Here is a 19754-nt window from a genome sequence, read left to right as displayed (position 1 = left end):
TAACTGACGGACTGAACTGTTCAAAGCACTTTTGCCTGGAACTGACATGGTGACGTGATCCCACATTTGAAAGCCTGAATGCAGTTTGCAGCACAAAAGCGTGCCGTCCGTACAGACAGCAGAGAGATCGCTCTGTAAAAACATTCCACAGCCCCTGCAGTCCTACATTGATTCACCACAAAATTTTGGAATTTGGAAAGAAGCATTTATTTATTCATTAAATAATATAGTCATTTTGTTTAAAATCAGTTTACAAAATATATCTACTTAGCGGACATTGGCATACTAACAATACAAACACAGAAATGGCAACTAAAATATACAATCTCTCTAAATTTGAAGGTCAGTAAAAAGAAATTCCATTTTGCCGTGGTGTGGCTTTAAGAGGACAGAGCAGTCTGAGTCCAGCACTCCAGAGCTCAGCACCCCAGTCAGGATATTGCAGTCTTTTGTTGTGGGACAGGAACATTTATTGGAGTTTGCCCCCCTCTGTGCCCCTTGTAGCTGCAGTATCCTGTGAAAGCACACAGTGGGGGTGTACACACTCGGGGGACTGGGGGGGGGGGGGGGTTGTGGACTACATTTTCCTTCAGGAAAAAAAAAAACAAATTCCCCCTGTTCAAGTATTGCTCACGTTTGCATAACTGATGTAGCATTTAGCAGCACTGGGAAGCAGCCACCCAAAGCACTGTGGGTAATTCTGTCTCTCCTGTAGTTTTTAAGCAGTTCATGTCCACACACTGTATCTACATAACATAGGAGTCTTTAAGGTCATTGGAAAAAGTCATTCAAAAAGGAACTAAAAATAAGTGCTTTTATACGTTTGCGCTGAGTAGTATGGCATTCAGCACAAGTGATCCTGAATTAGATAAGTGCGGACTACAGAAAGGGTGAGAATATTATTATTGCTGTATATATTTGCAGTGCAGATATGCGACTGACTTCCTGGATGTGATTAATGTGAGCGATCTGTGAAAGACGGGCTCTTGCTGTCCGTCTCTGAAGAGTCACTTTCCTGGCTGCTGATTGGTCCCCGCTCCCCGGGCGTGCTCTCGGTGGCCCCGCCCTTTTCCTGTTGCATCTCCTGGTCTCTCGCGGAGAGGAGAGTTGCAGGGCCCTGAGGGGGGAACTAACAGACCCCAAATATTACAAACCACATTCACCCTGAGCTTCTGCTGCTCCATCAGACCCCAAACAGTTTGTGTGTGTGTGCGTGTGTGTGTGTGCGTGTACGTGTGTGTGCGTGTGTGTAATGTGTGAATGTGTGTGTGTGCGTGTGCGCGTGTGTGTGTAATGTGTGTGTGTGTAATGTGTGAATGTGTGCGTGCGTGCGTGTGTGAATGTGTGTGTGTTATGTGTGTGTGTGTGTAATGTGTAAATGTGTGTGTGTGTGTGTGTGTGTAATGTGTGTAATGTGTGGGTGTGTGTGTGTGTGTGTGTGTGTGTGTGCGTGTGTGCGTGTGCGTGTGTGGTTAGTGTGTGTGTAATGGGTGTGTGTGTGTGTGTGTAATGTGTGTGCGGTTAGTGTGTGTGTAATGTGTGAATGTGTGTGTGTGTGTGTAATGTGTGTGTGTGTGTGTGTGTGTGTGTGTAATGTGTGTGTGTGTGTGTGTAATGTGTGAATGTGTGTGTGTGTGTAATGTGTGTGTGTGTGTGTGTGTGCGTGTGTGTGCGCGTGCGGGTAATGAGTACCCTGCACTGGTGGGCGGCGCTGAGCTCCTGGATCTGGCTGTCCCAGCCCAGCGTTTGGGCCAGCCTCCGGACGGTCTTCTCCAGGTCGCCCAGCTCCATGTAGTCCCTGCGGCGCCGGGGGGGGCACAGGAAGGGCCCCACGGGCTCCCGGTTCATCAGGAGCCGCGGAGTGGAGGCCCTCACCGTGTTCACCAGGCTGGCGAACGGCTCGATCTGCGGGAGGAGGACCGCCGCACACCGGGCTCACTCTGTGTACAGCTCAGTGGACTTTTCCCTTAAAATAACAGACCATACTGCCCCCATACCTGCAGAGATGTGCCCATGATGATCAGGAGGTCTGCTTTGGGGAAGTCTGTGGAGTGCAGGAAGTACTTCTGGGGAAGATCCTCTCCGAAAAACACGATGTCGGGTTTGACTGTGCCTTGGCAGAAGGAGCATGTTGGGATGTTGTCGTTCATTATGGCGGTCTGAGGAGGAAGAGCACAGGCAGAACTAAACGATCCACAGCACACACAGCATGCAGTGAAGGCTCAACTCGTGTGCTTCGTCATGGTAACAGTGCTGTATGCACATGCCCCGCCCCCTTCTCGCAATCTTACTTTGGCTTCCTGTGCGGGGAACGGGGTGTAGCACAGGTGACAGGAAGCAGTGGCAAAACTCCCATGAGCCTCCACCAGTTTCTCCTCTGGGATTCCACACACTGGGGAAAGCAATGACAAAAGAGCTCTGACACAGGTAAAATCACTAATCCCTGCAGTTAATACACTAATCCCTGCACAAGTAATACGCTAACAACTAGCACAGGTAAAACCACTACTCCCTGCACAGCTAATACGCTAACCACTAGCACAGGTAAAACCACTAATCCCTGCACAGCTAATACGCTAACCACTAGCACAGGTAAAACCACTAATCCCTGCACAGCTAATACGCTAACCACTAGCACAGGTAAAACCACTACTCCCTGCACAGCTAATACGCTAACCACTAGCACAGGTAAAACCACTAATCCCTGCACAGCTAATACGCTAACCGCTAGCACAGGTAAAACCACTAATCCCTGCACAGCTAATACGCTAACCGCTAGCACAGGTAAAAGCACTACTCCCTGCACTGGCCACACACTGATCCCCGGCGCAGGGCGGCTCACTCTTCTCCAGGCCGTCGATGTTCTGCGTGTAGACCCGCAGCAGTAGGCCCCGCAGGTGCAGCGTGTGGATGAAGTGGTGGATGTAGTTGGGCCGGTGGGGGCCCGGGTACAGCTCCTTGGCCAGGGAGAAGAAGGGCCGGGGATTGTGGGAGAAGTAGTCTATGTTGAACACGGCCTCCGGGTAGGGGATGCTGTAGCGCTCCAGGTTAGCGTACAGCCCTGTCCCAGGGGTCCTGGCAGTGACATCACCACAAAAACGCCGCGTCAGAACCGGTGTGCGTGTCTAAGGGCTGATGAGCCAAACCCCCTGGGGAGTCCCACGCGCACCTGAAGTCGGGGATGCCGCTGGGGGTGCTGATCCCGGCCCCCGCCACCACCACGATGTTCCTGCAGCGTCCCGACTTCATCAGCTGGGCTACGGGACCCAGGCCCGCGCGGGACGGGGCCGGCTTCACACCCAGCCTGGGGGCAGCAGGAGCCTTCGCTGGCCTCCCTCTCCTGAGTGAGTGAGTGTCCACGCGCACACACACACACACACACAGCAGGCACGCACACACACACACACACACACACACAGCAGGCACGCACGCAAACACACAGCATACAGCACATGCACACACAGCACACACACACACAGCAGGCACGCACACAATGTATGTGTGGGGATTTATTGTTTTCTTAAACAATACTAATTTTTTAAATACAAATTCATCACTCCCATAGTTCCCTAACAGGAGTGCGTGGTTTTGGGCAGTCATGGCCCGTGCCCTCTTACCGTGATGATGTCATCTCTAACCATGATGACGTCACGTCCTGCTCGCTCACGCTCATCAGGCTGAGGTCCTGGGCGAGGCCTACCCCAGCCGGAGCAGCCTGGGGCCCCGGTGACTCCGTCTGCCTGGCCTGGGTGGAGGAACTGCGGGTGAGTCTGGGCAGAGCTGCCCGGGGGGCCCGTCTGGCCTTGCTCATCTCTCCACCTGTCAATGTGCGCCACACACGCCAGTTTAGGCCCAGTTCAGTCCCAGTCCAGGCCCAGTTTAGGCCCAGTTCAGTCCCAGTCTAGGCCCAGTTCAGGCCCAGTCTCTGAATAATGCAATATCTGCCAGCTCCTTTTCTGCGAGAAGCTTCCCTGGTCAGTGTTCCGTATAGTGCAGGGTTCCCCTGCTGAGCGGGTTCTGTGCTGCCCCCTGCTGGAGCCTTCTCTGACTGCTTTGTGTTTTTCCCCTTTCCTCTCTCATCCTTTCACCATTCACCCTTACCCCCCCCCCCCCAGTAGCTATGTGACCCATATTTAAAAAGCAGTTACAATATAATTATAGTGTTGTGCCCCCCCCTCCTTTGGCCTGTGCAAAGCTGAGATGTTTTATAACCGTCACCCCCTCACAAAGGTAATGGCAGTAATATATCCCCCCCGCCCCCCCGCCCTGCCGGCTATGCTAATAGAGCTCACAGCTGTGGCAGCTTTACGATGGGTGTTTGGGGGTGTGGGGGGGGGGGGACCTCAGATTGACTGTGTGTCAACAAATCCAGCTGGGAGGGTACCTAAGAGCCCCTCAAAAGGAAAGGGGGGGGGGGATGAATTATGTGGGGGTGGATTTCAATAAAAGGGTTTGGAGGGGGAGGGGCCGCGGGCTGGTGGGGGGGCAGTATTGGTTAGACTCCAGGGTTTTTCTGGGTCTTCAAACAACTTCCAAAAGAAATAAGTAAATCTAGCTGAGAGAGAAAGAGTGAGAGAACAGAGAGGGAGGGAGAGGAATGAGGGAGGGAGAGGAGTGAGGGAGGGAGAGAGAGGGACTGGAGAGCCAGAGTTACATTCAGTAAAGGAGGCGATGGTCCCTGTGCCATGAACAGATAAGGGCCCTGTTTCACAGCGCTTATCTCCCCGCTGAAAGTGAAAGGGGGGGGGGGGGGCACCATTAAAGCTTTGATCAATGAAGTGGCGGGGGGGGTTAGAACCGAACAGCTGTGGTTTATATTTTGAGATTAAACCCCTAGTTTCAATAATTTGAGCAAGATAATCTCAGTACAGAGTAGTAGAGTAAAAACGATAAAAAATTTCACGAGACGTTTGTTTTGTTTTCTTGATTTTTATGGTTTTCAGTCGACAGCAGTGTGTCATAAGAAATGAAACATTATTCCAGATAAAAGCTCTGGCTGACTAGCGCCCCTGGTTAACAGCTCAGTGCAGCTGCAGCGCGCTCTGCGTTTAGCTCAGTGGTCAGAAGTTCACGGGCTGTTTTTTTGTTAATTTGAGCGCATTTTTTATTGAATGCTTTGCCCCTCCCAAAGGCCAAAAGGTGACATCAGCTTCATCTAATGACTTTCATTTGAGCCGTAAAGAGGCGGGTCTGGGGGGGCCCGGGTCTGGGGGGGCCCGGGTCTGGGGGGAGGAGCCAGTACATCTGCAGAGCTTCCTTCACAAGCGCGGGGGACGTAGAGACACTTTAAAGCAGGAGATTCGGCCATTAGGGAAGTTTCAGTACGAAACAATCAAAATACTGACCTAAAATTCAAAGATGAGCGATAACTTTTTGGCATCCATTTAAATATGGTCCTTTTTTTAGGTGAATTCAAGTGAAGTGGTCTAAAACTACTGTGGTTTTATTTAGGAAATGAACAGAAACAGTGCTTTGGTGGTGCCGGTGTGCCCTCGCCCGTGACACTGATATAAACACACAACGGCCGGATGCAAACCGCCGGCGTCCGGCCGCTCTGAATAAGTTAGGGTGAAGGCCCGCGCTGAGCAGGCACTGTGTCTGAGGCTCGATCCAGACTGAACCTAAGATGGCGGCTGGGTTTGTGATTCAGGCTCTCTGAAGTCGCTGAAAGGTCAGACTGCAGAGGTTTTAAACTGATGCGCCTGGAGGAGCAGACAGCTTTACAGCGCTGCATTCCACAGGGCCCTGGCTGACCAGGCCCAGCTCACTCTGAGCGCTTATTAAAGGGATAAATCACGCTGTGCCCGTGTCCTTCAGCGCTGTCTGTGCACAGCTGAGAATGCGCATCAGAGCCCAGGACTTCAACACAAGACTCAGACTAACGAGGCTTTGGCCGAAGGGCAGCTTCTCCGTGATCGTCAGCTGCATTGTGCCTCTGCATGTTTCGCCATCGATGAAAACGCAATGCAGACGTCCGTTTGGACCGACCCGAGCGCTTCCTGTTTATTCTGGAACATGCCGGTGGGCGAGGGGCGTGGTGAAAACAGGGGACGAGCGAGCGGACCGATGAGCATGCTAATGTCCAGCTGATATTTAAGCGCCCAACCTTACAGGCCGGGGCCATTGTGTGTGTGGAAAAGCTGTCTGCTTCTAAAGAAAGACTTAACCAGCCTGTCCAAAAAACCAACATGGTCACCCGGGCCACAGTCGCCACGGCCACGGGAGTGTAACTATGGCGAGGAGGTTAGCGGGGGGGGGGGCGCATGCAGCGAGCCAGTCACAGCTGTGGAGCGCAACGGGGCGCAACTTTAACTGCATGAGTTACACATGCGACTGACTGCATGGGTGCAAGTTAGGGTACTCGCACTCTTGCAAAATCGCATGTGTAAGTCACACTCACAAAGCTGCACGGTAGCTGCATGCATCTTTCATGTCCAAGAGGCTCACTGCAGAAAAGGTTTGATAAAATAATGCGACACCTCTTTATACATCTGTGTGATAATACAGTACTTAGGGAGCAATTTTATATTCCAGATAAATAAAGTTTCGAGTTTAGTTACTTGGGTGCAGTTGTGCCGTTTGATGCCTCTGTGATCCTATGATTGTTATTTAATGACAAGTAAATCCCTAAAGCTTTGAGAAAAGATTAAAGAGGATTTCAGACCCTAACCCCCCCCCCCCCCCCTCCATTCAGTCGCTCTCTCTCCCCCCTTAACTCTGTCCCTTTACCACTTTTACTGGCCCAGATCTGACCAATCACGTCCCGTGCTGCCTGGGACAGCCCCAAAGACCACCAGGGATGTGGGGGGGGGGGGGGGGGGGGGGTGTGTTACAGTAATTAAATTAGAGCGCAGCATCACAGCTCAGAGGTTGGGATTAATCCTTTTAGGGCTGGAGTACAGAGCGGACCAGAACACACTTTCAGCCCCGGCCCCACAGAGACCCCGAGCACAGAGTCAAAAAGGCTTTTCCGCCCTGCTGCAAATGAGCCGCTCGTCTGCTATGGGGCAGGCCCCCAAAAACTCAGCGCCCCCAAAAACTCAGCACCTCCAAAACTCAGCGCCCCCAAAACTCAGCGCCCCAAAAACTCAGCGCCCCCAAAAACTCAGCGCCCCCAAAAACTCAGCACCCCCAAAACTCAGCACCCCCAAAACTCAGCGCCACAAAAACTCAGCACCTCCAAAAACTCAGCACCCCCAAAACTCAGCGCCACAAAAACTCAGCCCCCCCAAAACTCAGCACCCCCAAAAACTCAGCGCCCCCAAAAACTCAGCGCCCCCAAAAACTCAGCGCCAAGTCCGGCTGCAACACTCACTCATGTTGTGTGTGAATGAGTGAGTGAGTGAGTGAGTGAGTGAGTCAGACTCTTCCGTGACCACCCTCTGGTGCCTGTTTTCAGTACGCTAGTGCTGTCCGAAGGGAAGGCTCAGTGTCGGCCGTCGTCATGGAGACCACAGCAACGCTCCACGAAGGCGGCAGTGCTGGCGGCCCCTCCCCCGACACAATGACATATAACCTCTTTGTGGCGGTGCTTGCTGCGCACAATGGCGCTAATTTGTGTTGCACACACTGTTTGTTCAGAGGCAGCGCTGAGCAGCCCAAAGGCATTTTAAAGTCTCCACTGCTGACTGCACCCATCATGCTAACAGCAGAACCCGCTCCCCCACTGAACCCACAGCCTGGCTGCCATCCCGAGCTACTGCACACACTGATGCCCAGGTCTGTATTCCGCTCAGGTGAACCACACCCACTTGTCTCACAAAAGGTTAAAAGCGGAGTGCTTCCAATTCAGGGAGTGGGTTTTGTTTACGAAGCTGCTAAAGTAACTGTGCACTCAATGACACACCTGTTAAAACAGACAATCCTCAAAACGTTTCTGTATTTCCCACGTTAAACTGACCTGCTCTTTTACCATTTCTAATCTCAGACAGAACTGGGCTTTCACTCTACAGCTCTCTGCTCGTAAGCATTCAATTTACACTGATAAAAATCTGAAAAGGAAAAACCTCCTGTGGAACCTCGTGATATACATCTGAGGTTAGACTGCCATCTACTGTCTGGCAGCAGTATTACATGTAGATCTGCAAAGTTACACAATTCCTGAAAAGGAAGCATTTTTCATGCAAAATTGCATGCACCAAGGACAACAGGATAGGAATCCTTATTTTCAGGTCACTGCAGAAAACTATACGGGAGTATATTAAAAATGATACTAAAAAAGAAGACAAATGCACAACTGCAAATTAACTAAGTCAACTAAAAGACCATTAGCAGAAATGCAATGACATGTTGCTTTATTTCATTCCAAATGGCTTTCGGCTGGATCAGCATATCACTTCCCATCGTTTCCTTAGTGAAAGCCATTCTACCCCTTTCTGTGTGCACCTTGGGGACCTTAAAGGTCTGCAGCTGGTCCAGGGAATTTAAGTATTTGTGCTCGTGAAAATTTAGTGCGGACTTGATAACAGCAGCTCAGAGGTGTTCTGCGTGCGTGCACGGCACTGCGGTGGTTTCGGTAATGACCACGGAGGACAAACGGATGTGTCACAGACAACCTGAGGAGCTCTGTCTCGTACGTCTTTTGGCGCAACATCCTGTTACGAATTAATATCCGATTAATTCCTAGGGTCCCCGAATGATATAGAAACTCAAGCTGGAAGTTGTCGCTTTATTGCTGGGGTAAATCACTGTGGTGCGATTTAAATCTGAAAAGAAGTGACAGGGTGCGCGGCTGCTTGCACAGACATCAGAATAGGAGGCTGAACCAGAGTGGGACAATCTCGAGTGTGTTTGACAGACTATGGACTTCATTTCCCATCAGCCCCTCCAAAAGGCACTGCCACCTTTCCGCCCCCAGATCTTGTGACAGAAGAAATGCATTTGCTACGAAGTTAATGAGAAGTAAATCTTACCAAATAATATATACTTACAACAAAGCTTTTTCAGTATTACACCTTTATCATTTAGTTGTGAAATTGTTATGTCAGAAATTAATATCCGGGCCACTCAGAATTGATATTTTGTGCTCATTTAAACATTTTAATCAGCCTAGTTCATCATAACTGATGCTTTATGTTCTCAACTAATTGATTTTGGGGATGAACAGTGGGCTCTAACCTTCTGAAAGTGTGGATCCCTGCTCACTGAAGCCAAAATGAAAGTGAGTTGAATCTACGTTCTGTTAAAATCGGATTAAGTTCTAAACTAGGGATGAACTTTCAAGGGGAAAGTCCATGCATTCGAGGGGAACCTTCATTTGGTTAAGAGATATTAGCATATGTATATGCTATATATGCATGGGCTTCGGAAGACCCAAGTTCGAGTTGAGAACCTTTTCATTAGCACGCGTTTGCTATTTATTACAATTATTTATACATAGCGTATAATTAAAATATATTGTTATTTATGCAGGTAGTTAGTGATGACGTAAATGAAACAGTTCAATGCTAAACCGCTTCTAATATAGGCTATTGTATCACCGGCGCTTTCTTCTTATACAAAACATTGCGATTTGAAACAATGGCGCCAAAAGAATTTCCAGCCCAGTTACTCTGGTTAATGCGATAAGCGGAGAGAAAAGCAAATTAGAGAAAAGTTACCTGATCTTCTGGACACTGAATGGGGAAGTTTTCTCTATTGGTGGAGTGCAGAACAGAGACCCAATACAAATTGTGAATTTCTGCTAGCCCGCTTAGCTATACCATGAAACCGATCTATGATGCTAGTCCCATATACATTATTTACTCATGCTCAAAAATCCACGGACTAATTGCACAACTCATGAACGAGTCATTTTTATTAAGAAAATCTCGGGGTTTCTCTTGACCAGCGCTGGCTAAATAGCGTCCGGGAAAAGGAAGTGCGTCACTTCTTTCAGATTGCAGTGCGGGAAAAAAGAACTTTAACTATGGCGGTTCATTCTATCATTCCATTCACAAGCGTCACCGCTGGGCAGTCGCTGCGCAGATCCATCGATGTACACGCAGGCGTGCACATGGATTAGTATTGATGCATAGGCCTGTACACGTTTAATTGTTTTATTGAGTCGTTGCGGTGGATTATTATTATTATTATTATTATTATTTTGTTATTTTACAGGGCTCAGTGTTCGCCGATCCAACCACTGTACAGACTGAAGACAGCGAATCTGCGCAGCGCCAGATTTGCAGTGACGTCAATGGATATCGCTGTGTGCAGAATATTTCCTGCGCCTACGTTTCCTACTTCCTGGTAGTTTTCCCATCCATTTCAAGCAGCGATATGTGTGGTTTAAACGGAAGCCATTGTCATACGATGCGTAATTCAAGCCATAATCTTTTTGTAACTGCGCCTTCTTAAGCAAAGCTTTATTTAATGCATATGAATGATAAGTGGCTATTGCATTTATTTTTGATAAATTATCCCAATCCTGTCAGGAATCAGCCAGCAATCAGTACGCCATAATCCAGAGATAGACCATACCTCTTATTGGTCCAACCGGAGGCTGGAGGCTAATTAATTTGTAAGAACAAATCGCACTGAATCCATTAAAACATAACTGTCTTTATATAACTGTCGATGTAATTGTAGTCTCACCAAATTCCACTAGAGGGGATTCGTGAGCTACTATAGTCAGTCACAAGCGTTGACTCAATTTGTGTGTTTGGTCAGAAAGTTCCCATGCTCTTTGTATTCATAACGGAACAGAACACTTATATTTCTGATTGGTCTGCCGCCTGTTTCTCTGTGTTTGCAATCGAAAGAGCTTCAGTTTGTTAGGAACACAGGAATTCATTTTGTTGAAATTTCTTTATATAAAAAGAATCACAACTCCATCATGTTAATGGCATTTTTTAATTGACCACCCCAACATTTTTGTCACTATAAACATTGTACAGTGCCTTTATGTAACCACGAACACACCTTGTATGTATCATGTAGCAAATACAGGAACCTCCAACTGATCAAAGCCTATATGCTAAGTCAAGCTGTAATGTCTGAGTGACATATTTGCATGAAAAATAGAGGTTTTCAGGTGAACATGGATACACCCGGTACTTGCAGCTTTGAGTTGGCAGTCCTCTCTGTGCCTGGGGCAGAGGACAGCGCCATGGCCAAAGGCTCAACGTTCACACAGTTCATATTAGTCATGTGATTCTTCTCCCTAAAAAGAGCTTGATCCTTGTAGTCCGCTGTGTTCCGGAGGTATTCTGAATACTGATACTGGATGGTTTGTCGCGATGCGCGCGTTAAATTAAACACATAGCCAACATTTTTACATTGCGACTTCAATCTCGTAGTACAGCATGCTTTTCATCGTTTCTAATGAGTCCTTTTCTGCCCCCCTGCTCCCCCCGAGCCCCCGTACCGAAGCGTGCGCTGAAACAAACCCAAAGACTACTCTAATTTCACACGGGGAAGCTAACGGGCTCCTCGTAGCGCCGCGGGCGCCGTCTCATTTCCACGAGCCCGACTTGCCCTTGGCGGTGCGCGTTGTCTTGGAGACCTTGGAGCCGCGCTGGTGGTCGCTGACGCGGTTGCGCAGGACGTAGATGTCGTAGCGCTGCCTCTTGAGCTTCTCCATCAGCTCGAACTTCTCGGCGTGCAGCTGGTGCGCCTGCTGCCACAGGTCCTGCGCCTTCTCGGCCAGCTTGTCCTGGTTCAGGTGCTCGATGTTCAGCGGCCGCCGTCGCTCCATCAGGACCTTGGTCTTCTTCTCGCGCTCCGTCAGCTTCTTGCCCGTCTTCTTCTCCACCTTCTGCAGGTAGCCGCCGAAGCTCTTGTTGGTGTAGACGGCCTTCTTGCGCGCCTCCTCCTCGGCGCGGAGGCGCGCGGCCTCCTCCTCCCGCCGGAGCTTCTCCTCGGCGAGGCGCGCCTGGCGCTCGCGGTCCCGCTCCGCGCGCTCCCGCTGCTGCTCGGCGCGGTCGGCACGGCGACGCTCGATGCGCGTGCGCAGCGCCACCAGCTCCTCCTCCTCCTTCTGGCGGTTGGTGAAGTGCAGCTCGATCAGGCTCTGCAGGTCGTTGAAGTCCTTCTCCAGCCGCTTGCGGTGCAGGTCGTCAAAGTCCACCTTCTCACCGTCCGGCAGTTTGGGCGGCGTGATGTTGGGCATGTACAGTTTGGACCTGGGCTTGGTGTCCTCCACCACCTCCTTCTCCTCCTCCTCCTCTTCCTCTGCCTGTAATCCTTCCTTCTCCTCCTCCTCCTCCTCCTCCTCTTCCTCTGCCTGTAATCCTTCCTTCTCCTCCTCCTCCTCCTCCTCCTGACTCACCTCTGGTGCCCATTCGATTTCTTCCTCCTGCTCCTCTTCCTCGGCCTGAGCCTCCTCTTCGTGCTCCTCCTCTTCCTCCTGGTACTCCTCTACCTCCTCCTGCGTATCAGACATGGTGGGGTGTTCTGTGGGAGGGTGGAGCTGCAGAGGGGTTCGAGGTTCTGGCGGAGTGGAGATCAGCTGCACGGCAGCGGGGAGAGGCAGCCCTGATTTAAAGGAGAGACCCCGCCCCCCCCCCGTCACATTTGTCTGATAAACTCTCCAGACAGATGGAAAGTGTGTCTATTTTCTCCCTCCATATGGGGGGTCACCCAGGAGCCCCCCTCCCTCAGCCCCAAGTCATTCCTTTAGAAGGCCAGACAATATGAGCTATTTCTGCGGGGGAACAGATGCTACACACTTGTGTGTCGTCCCTGATGAAACACAGGCACATATCAGGTTAACACAAGAGGTGGGGGGGGGGGGTGTAGTGAGTGGGACAGAGAAACAGTGCTTACTATAGCAGCATCCCACAGAAAAACTAGTTTTATCCGCATTTTGTACTCAACACATGCAGACACACCTGTGCAGCATGAAGGGAATGCTGGGTAATGTTAATCAGCCTGCAATCTGATTTATGAGTAACGCCTGTTCAGCATAATTTGCCATCTAGTAATATGCTTTATTTTATGTTAAATATAAAAATGCTACGCCCATATTCACATTTTGTTAGGGTCCATAACCATGTGCTGAAACACAGTAAATGATATAATAAATTCATATGGTGAGTGTGGTGACAGACTGGAAGCACCCTGTGACCCCTGAGGGAAGCTGTCATTTTAGTCCATGATCACTGATTGCTGTAAAACTTGTAAATTTGCAGCCTTGGGCTGCTGCACTGCCACTCCATGCTCTGGCACCTGTGGGTCCGATTTCTGTGGCAAACCTGAAACGAAAGAGTCAGCAGCTACAGGTACAGTTTAGTTTAAAAGGTTGTTCTGTTAAACAGGTCTTGTGTCAGTCAGAGAAAATTTGATGTCTCATTTTTTGACAGTTGAAACCATGATGTGGATTAAAGTGGACATGCAGTACAAGTGGAGTAACAGGTGGATAGTCCGTAGGGATGGTGAGTAAAACATTCCTGTAGTAAGAACCTTTTGGGCTTTGATGGTGAAGTGGCTCGGCCCGCTGCTGTCTCTGCTAACTCAGTGTGGAAGTCCAGCGCGGGCGATGACAGTGTGAAATCCAAACAGCATAACTTCAGCATCCAGCCTGAGAAGCGCGGGGGCAGAGAGCCCCGGTTCCTCAGAGGGGGAGGCTGACAGGAGAGGGCAGGTGTTCGTGACGCTCCACTCGCTTCCCCGTATCTCAGGGATGTTCATTAGCCTTTCAGTTCTCCCGGGGGGAACGACTCTCTGAAATATCCCCCGCTCTCCTACGCACTGCCACGCAGTGCTGATTAGCACCCAGAATGAGCCCACTCAAGACTCCATGAATGCTAACTGGTAATAAAAACGTACGCTGGTTTTATCTGAGCCGTGTGTGGGCTCCGTGCGTCCAGCTTGGGCACGTGCGCGCTCGCCATCCCTGTGCTATGCCCCGCAAACACGCGGCTCGCTTACGGCGCTGCTGCTGGAGTCTCGCGGCTCGTCTACGGCGCTGCTGCTGGAGTCTCGCGGCTCGTCTGCGGCGCTGCTGCTGGAGTCTCAGTGTTTCTCTCCACTGTGAAGGCTCACGGGCGGCCGTTTGCCTCCTGCAGGGCGGCCGCAGCTGCTCGTCTCGCTTTGCGCGCTGGATTCTTCCCTTTGGCACCGTGCTCTGTCTTACACAGAGAGCCTCCCTTACGCTGTTTCTAATGATACCCAACCCGTCTGAGACCAAACCTCTAACCAGAAACACCAAGTTATGAACCAAACAAACAAACAAACAAAAACAAGCCCAGAAACTGAACAACTCTTAATACCTTAAAACACGGGAATAATCCTGAAATCTTTGTTTTCATTGTATCATGATCGTATCAGAGGTAGTGCCTATCTGAGTTTGGGAAGCACATTTTAAATCTTGTCTTGTGAAGTGCAACTCTTTCTTGTTAAAAATCAGTGGCAAAACTGGTCCTAAAACATTACATTACATTATAGGCATTTAGCAGACGCTCTTAGTTAAAAACAAAAAGGATAACACTTCCGTGGCAAGATGAGAGTGTAAGTGTGTATTGCTCTCTGTGTGCTAGCATAGGGCTTCATGGCCTTGGATGGGTATATAAAGTACAGTACATGTTACAGATACGCTGATAATTGCAGATCATGTTTGTCATACTGCAGTTGTCGGGCACTTTAAGTCCGCTTGGTGAAAGGGTAAAGCATGGCAATCTTTTCTGGAATGGATTATAATTGGCCTGTTACTATTTTAATCTTTAAGCTTTACTTGTCTGTTTGGCATTTGTCATTTTTCAGTCCTGTGGGTATCGCCTAACAAGACACCAGTAGGAGTACAGGGGCGGGCCCTGAACACCACGGGCTGTGCAGTGGGCCCTGAACACCACGGGCTGTGCAGTGGGCCCTGAACACCACGTGCTGTGCGCTGACTGTGAGCGTGTGGAGTTAATGTGGAATTAGCTCTCTGTATTGCCTGTATCTATATTTGTCTTACTTTTTAGAAAAATAATTGATTTCTTTTTTTGAAAATCAATAAAAAATCAATAAAAATGGAGCTTCCATTTTTAGATGGCTGTTGAAAGGGCCGTGGGGAGCTCTGACAGCGTTTCCACGCTGCTGAACAGACGGTCTGACGCGAAGTGTCCGTCACACGAGAGAAGATTCCAGAAGTAGAAGAGACTGAGAGCCTTGCCTGTCTCTCCTGCTCCAGTATCACCTCCTTTTTATTCACTTATTCACAAGGGACCGTGTACAATATTACACATAAATGCTATGTTATATTATGTTATGAATTCTGTTTTTTGATGTATTGGTGCTGGCAGATTGGATGAGTTTATGATAATTTTCATCTGTAAAATGTGCCAAACGCAAAGAGAATGTAGCATGGATTTATTATTTTAATAAAGTAAATGTTTTTTTTAATCAGAGGGTTAAGTGTGTTTTTTGATGTCCTTGTTCCCCTGAGGGAACTGAAACGTGTTGAATGGTAAGATGGGGCCAGGAGCAGGAGGTGTTTTCTCCAGTTTCAGCTGTGTAGGGTGGTGGTGTTCTTGGGTGTATTTGATTGGCTGTCGGGGGTTTTCAGCACGCGATGACTCACATTCCAGGTATTTGCACAGGCATCCGGGCTTCGCTCTTAAAGACCACGGAGACGGGAACAAGAGGCGAGAATCACGGTGTATTATGTCAGTTTATAAATGTGGCAGGGCTCTTCTGGTGGAACTGGAAGGCAGACTTTGTTTGAGTTGTTTACAATCTCCACAAGCTGTGCTGAGGTTTGGGTAGGGATCGGTCGACTGAACACCCAGCCTGCCATCTGCTTTTGGTTGGCTTTGGCTTGGCGGCAGGTGCCAGTTTGAGTCAGTCCATCCCTGAGAAGACATTCATTGTTGGAAACAGGTGTGTCTAAGAATAGGAAGGGCACACTGTAGAGGTCAGCGGGTTCCCTGTGGAATGACCGTACTCTTCCTGTAAATCCCTGTTTTTAATTCACAATGGTCTTCAATGAAACTTTAATGGCTAAACTGAATGCAATCATGAAATGATTCAAGCTATGTCTGTTCAAGCTAGTTCACTATATTGCAATACACAGTTATTTATTTCCAATGTACATTAAAAATGAATTTATGTTCATTCGTTACGCAAAATCTTTTGAACACTTACGATAATTGCGTATGAGATGATACATGATTGACCTTTTACAAAGATGGTGGAAGAAATTGTATAAGAGTTGAAACCCAATGGTGTCCTCGAACACAATTGACACAGAGCAATCTTAATGTTTATTACAATTCATATTCGGAAATTTAACAGAACAATTATTTTAGAGAGCTCGTCAGTCTATTTGAAAGTCGAAAAAGAAATTCTGACAGCATGACTAACTTAAGAAAATGATTGAATTGACTTCTGGTCCGGCTGCGTTTTCATTACGCTGTTTGGTGGAGTGCCTATTCATTACTAACACGTTATTGTAAAATATGACGCGTTTAGTTTGTGAGGAAAAATTGATCACTCGTGAAAAGGGTTAAAAAAATCCCACTGATTCCCGTTCAAATCGGCGCACTTACATCTTGTTCCCCCGGACAGAAAATAGATCCAGTTGGCGCTCTCGCATGTACTCAATCCCACCTACTTGCATAAGAAGACGTAACTAGGTACGTTATTTCCTAACACCGGGTTTCTGAGTTACTGGTAAATCAATATCGCTGTAACCTCCTGTTTTTAATCCAATTGTGCACCAGCTGGTGTGTTTTCCAGTGTGTGGGCTAGTTTACCAAACTGTCCGAAGTCATTTTCGGATGCATAGTCTAACATTGCTAGGCTACTTGACTTAGTCTTGGAACTAGCTGGCTAGCTAGCCTGCTACATGTTATTGCTTAACGTTGATACTTCGACTGCACCCATCAATTTCTTTTTCGATTGGAAAAGAAATTGATGGAACACTGTACCGTCTAGTGTTGTACAGTTTTCTGTTTTTGTCTTTATAATTTACATGTGGCTGGGGTTGCATATTCGATGTGAAACACGTCCTGTCTTAGCTATTTGGCTAATTAGCTAACATGTTAGACGACCTTCACTGGTCGCTTTCTCAGTGTATATGTTACAGCGTTTCACATATTTCTGTGCTTTGGGCCAGTAAAACGTTCGCGAATAAAATCAGTTAGAGACACGTGCCTTTGGTTCGAACCAACACTTTTTAAAAGTAACATTTATTGTCATTTTGAAAACTTTCCCCCCCTGCTGTGTGCATGAACTGAAATAATATGGATTCAAATTTTTAATCTAGCTAAAGACCAAAGTCTTGCAGTGTATTATTTCGTACGGTAATCGTGTGGCTTCATGTCATCTTTCGCAGTGCTAGCCGTGATTTATGAATTATTCATCAGTTTGTATGTTTCTGCTATATGATGGTGTATATCAATATCTCAAATATTTTGCTTAAAAGTTAATTTGTGCATGTATTCAGCGTTTATTTAGATTTAGTGTCGACTTAATCATTTGGTTTGTTTATATTAAAAGTTTTAATGAAAAGCAAATGCCTGTGCTTGTGTAATTCTGTGGTCCCGCATTTGTCATCGCAGGCCTCCTGCACAGGTGTCCCTCACCATGCTGCGGGGGGTAACTCCCTCCCTGTGTGCCTGCATTCGGAGGGTTTGGGCCGGACCCCTGTACGGCGGCAGGCCCTGCTCCACGCTGCCCCCCGGTGGGGTGGAGAACCAGCTGACGGTGGACGCGCTGTACGAGCTGTCCGTGGACATCCGCAAGGTGCGCAAGCTGAAGGGCTGGGTGCTGCTGCAGCCCGCGGCGTACGTGCGCGAGACCGCCGGGCTTCTGCGCGAGCTGGGCGCTGACGGCCCCGCCATCGCCCGCGTGCTGGAGCAGCACCCCGAGGCCGTCCTGTGCCGGCCCGAGGAGGTGCGCGCCCAGCGGGAGCTCTGGGCGACGGTCTGCCCCAACCGGAGGGACCTGGTGGCCATCATCGAGAAGTTCCCCGCCTCCTTCTTCACCGTGAGCCACCGGGCCAGCCAGGAGGCCAACGTCCGCTACTTCCAGAGCCTGCAGCTCAACAAGCGCATCATCAGCAAGCTGCTCGCCAGCGCGCCCCAGAGCTTCTGCCGGCCCGTGGAGCGCAACCAGGAGGCGGTGCGCGCCCTGAAAGAGGCCTACCTCAGCCTCGGGGGCGACGAGGGGAACATGAGAATCTGGCTGCAGAAGCTGCTCAGTCAGAACCCCTTCGTGCTCATGAAGCCCCCGGACGCCATCCGGGACAACCTGGGGTTCCTGCAGGACAGGGGCTTCCGTCCCGCCGAGCTGCTCCAGCTCATATCCAAGCTGAAGGGCTTCTTTTCGGAGCTGAGCGCGGGCAGCATGGGGGAGACCCTGGCCTACTCGCGGGACGTCCTGCGGTGTTCAGACGGCGAGCTGCGGGAGGCGGTGCTGCGGTGCCCCGCCCTGCTGTACTACCCCGTGCCCGTGCTGGCGGACCGGTTTCAGGGCCTGCTGGGCGCTGGGGTCAGTGTGTGCCAGATACAGGCCACGCCCACTGTGCTGGAGCTGACCACTCAGATCGTGCTCTACCGCATGCAGAGGCTGCGTTCCCATGGTTACGACATCACAGCGGGCAGCCTGGAGCCCCTGACTGGAACCAAAAAGGACTTTGAGGAGAGCTGCGGCAGACTGCACCTCCGCCAGGCGCGCCCCATTTTTAACCCAGTCGCCCCCTTAAAGAGCCCGGAGGAGTGACCGCTTACATCAGGGGGGTTGTGGGGGGGCTCGTGGGGGGGATTTCAGTGTTCGCTGGTCTGGGTTTCATGGTCAGACAGTGTTTTCACTTCATCTTGTGATGGACCATTAAAAGTGGCTCAAGATTGTGTACTGTATGATTTGTTGGTGATTTTTTTCTGGTTCATTCTTTTATACATATTTATTGATCACGTGCAGCATATATATTTATGAAGCTGTTTTATTATTTTTTGGTTATTGATACAACCACTGCATGTTATAGTCCCCATTTCAAAAGAACACAAGAAACATTTTGGTAACTGTCCATAAATATGTAAACCGTTGTTAAAAGAATGCTGTAAACTGTAATTTGAGCTGTCGTTTGAACTGGTAAATACAAAAATAGCATTCAGTAAAACCCTCATAATGAAAAAAGCAGCGGTTACAGTGACACATAGTTGTGCCAGGGCTATGATGATTAGCGTTATCCGACAGAAGTGGCTATTAGCCGTTATTTTAATGCGGATAACTTATTAACACACACACTGTTTTAAAATAAAGTCTCCCCGCCGTGCTCTTGCTCTCTACGGTATGGTCGACAGTCTTTTCTCGGTAAGCACAGGGGCGGCGTGCGTCTGAATTACAACTCAAAGCAGGGGCTATTAACTGGAATTGGTGTGAATATAGTGCCCACACGCGTCCCCTCACACGTTTCTGTTTATATTTTGAGGCGCATGCTGTTGTGTTATCACACAGCTCCCCCCGCGAAGGCGTTAAAATGGACTCTTCCATCAGGTGAGGGAAATTGGAAAACCCAAAAATAATTACGCCGCGTTAGTTTGTAGATTGTAACGATTTTGAAGCAAGAACGCCACGGAATTTTGGGTCATACACCGCCTCATCAGATGATTCGTTTAGGATTACGATTCTGGGTCTCCCTTGTTTTGTTTTCGTCTGTCAGTGAGTGGAATAAACGCTATTTGAGGCGGCGCGAAGACATTTGTTTGTTTTGTGTTTGGTCTATCCGTATTTGAGTAAATGAAGAAGCCACCTGTAAAATAAACGGGGGAGTCATCTCTGCTGGCACTTGGCAGCGGGCCGAAGGTCGGACTGCGAGACAGTGGCTGTTCCATACACGAGGTGAGTCC

General features: G+C 49.1%; 4 protein-coding genes and 1 long non-coding RNA gene across 8 annotated transcripts in view; 3 read left to right on the top strand and 2 right to left on the bottom strand.

Moving 5' to 3' along the window:
* Positions 1 to 183: 183 nt before the first annotated feature.
* Positions 184 to 9939, bottom strand: si:dkey-103i16.6 (SIRT1 domain-containing protein). The gene is made up of 8 exons (XM_035401771.1): positions 9600 to 9939; positions 3618 to 3819; positions 3170 to 3340; positions 2843 to 3075; positions 2292 to 2392; positions 1998 to 2159; positions 1693 to 1905; positions 184 to 1129 (listed from the first exon to the last, which is right to left on the bottom strand). Exons 2-8 carry the CDS (start codon positions 3809 to 3811, stop codon positions 956 to 958), a joined length of 1248 nt encoding a protein of 415 aa, XP_035257662.1. The 5' UTR covers positions 3812 to 3819; positions 9600 to 9939; the 3' UTR covers positions 184 to 955.
* LOC118219003 lies at positions 7458 to 14908 on the top strand. 2 transcript variants are annotated; one of them, XR_004763629.1, is made up of 3 exons: positions 7458 to 7719; positions 10099 to 10230; positions 13284 to 14908. It is a non-coding gene; the product is annotated as an uncharacterized LOC118219003 (long non-coding RNA). The 2 variants fall into 2 exon arrangements; XR_004763628.1 differs by lacking the exon at positions 7458 to 7719 and adding an exon at positions 8493 to 9160.
* tnnt2c (troponin T2c, cardiac) lies at positions 10815 to 12419 on the bottom strand. Its single transcript, XM_035401772.1, has one exon. The coding sequence runs from the start codon at positions 12362 to 12364 to the stop codon at positions 11435 to 11437; it is 930 nt and encodes a 309-aa protein (XP_035257663.1). The 5' UTR covers positions 12365 to 12419; the 3' UTR covers positions 10815 to 11434.
* A 1436-nt stretch (positions 14909 to 16344) lies between the features above and the next one.
* On the top strand, positions 16345 to 18764 carry mterf2 (mitochondrial transcription termination factor 2). Of its 2 annotated transcripts, none has more exons than XM_035401400.1 (2): positions 16345 to 16538; positions 17466 to 18764. In XM_035401400.1, exon 2 carries the CDS (start codon positions 17491 to 17493, stop codon positions 18625 to 18627), a length of 1137 nt encoding a protein of 378 aa, XP_035257291.1. In that variant the 5' UTR covers positions 16345 to 16538; positions 17466 to 17490; the 3' UTR covers positions 18628 to 18764. The 2 variants fall into 2 exon arrangements, with proteins under 2 accessions (XP_035257291.1, XP_035257292.1); XM_035401401.1 differs by having other exon boundaries at positions 16528 to 16575.
* Positions 18765 to 19287: 523 nt separating this feature from the next.
* Positions 19288 to 19754, top strand: part of btbd11b (BTB (POZ) domain containing 11b) — a 111419-nt gene continuing 110952 nt past the window's right edge. The window contains exon 1 of one of the 2 annotated variants that reach the window (XM_035401396.1): positions 19288 to 19745. The gene's annotated coding sequence lies outside the window, so the exon portion shown is untranslated. Of the gene's footprint in view, positions 19747 to 19754 lie in introns of both variants that reach the window. The other variant, XM_035401398.1, reaches the window with a different exon arrangement.

The sequence above is a fragment of the Anguilla anguilla genome, chromosome 19 (genome assembly GCF_013347855.1).
Source record: "Anguilla anguilla isolate fAngAng1 chromosome 19, fAngAng1.pri, whole genome shotgun sequence".
NCBI classification, from domain to species: domain Eukaryota; kingdom Metazoa; phylum Chordata; class Actinopteri; order Anguilliformes; family Anguillidae; genus Anguilla; species Anguilla anguilla.
This window is presented reverse-complemented; position numbering and strand designations above follow the sequence as displayed.

What these genes read in the sequence shown, in the direction of transcription:
- tnnt2c (XM_035401772.1), bottom strand. Translation starts at nt 12,364, where the DNA reads ATGTCTGATACGCAGGAGGAGGTAGAGGAGTACCAGGAGGAAGAGGAG.
- si:dkey-103i16.6 (XM_035401771.1), bottom strand. Translation starts at nt 3,811, where the DNA reads ATGAGCAAGGCCAGACGGGCCCCCCGGGCAGCTCTGCCCAGACTCACC. An exon ending in TTAGAGATGACATCATCACG is followed by an intron (nt 3,341 to 3,617) that starts GTAAGAGGGCAC and finishes TCACTCACTCAG; the next exon opens with GAGAGGGAGGCCAGCGAAGG. An exon ending in TCCCCGCACAGGAAGCCAAA is followed by an intron (nt 2,160 to 2,291) that starts GTAAGATTGCGA and finishes CTTCCTCCTCAG; the next exon opens with ACCGCCATAATGAACGACAA.
- mterf2 (XM_035401400.1), top strand. Translation starts at nt 17,491, where the DNA reads ATGCTGCGGGGGGTAACTCCCTCCCTGTGTGCCTGCATTCGGAGGGTT.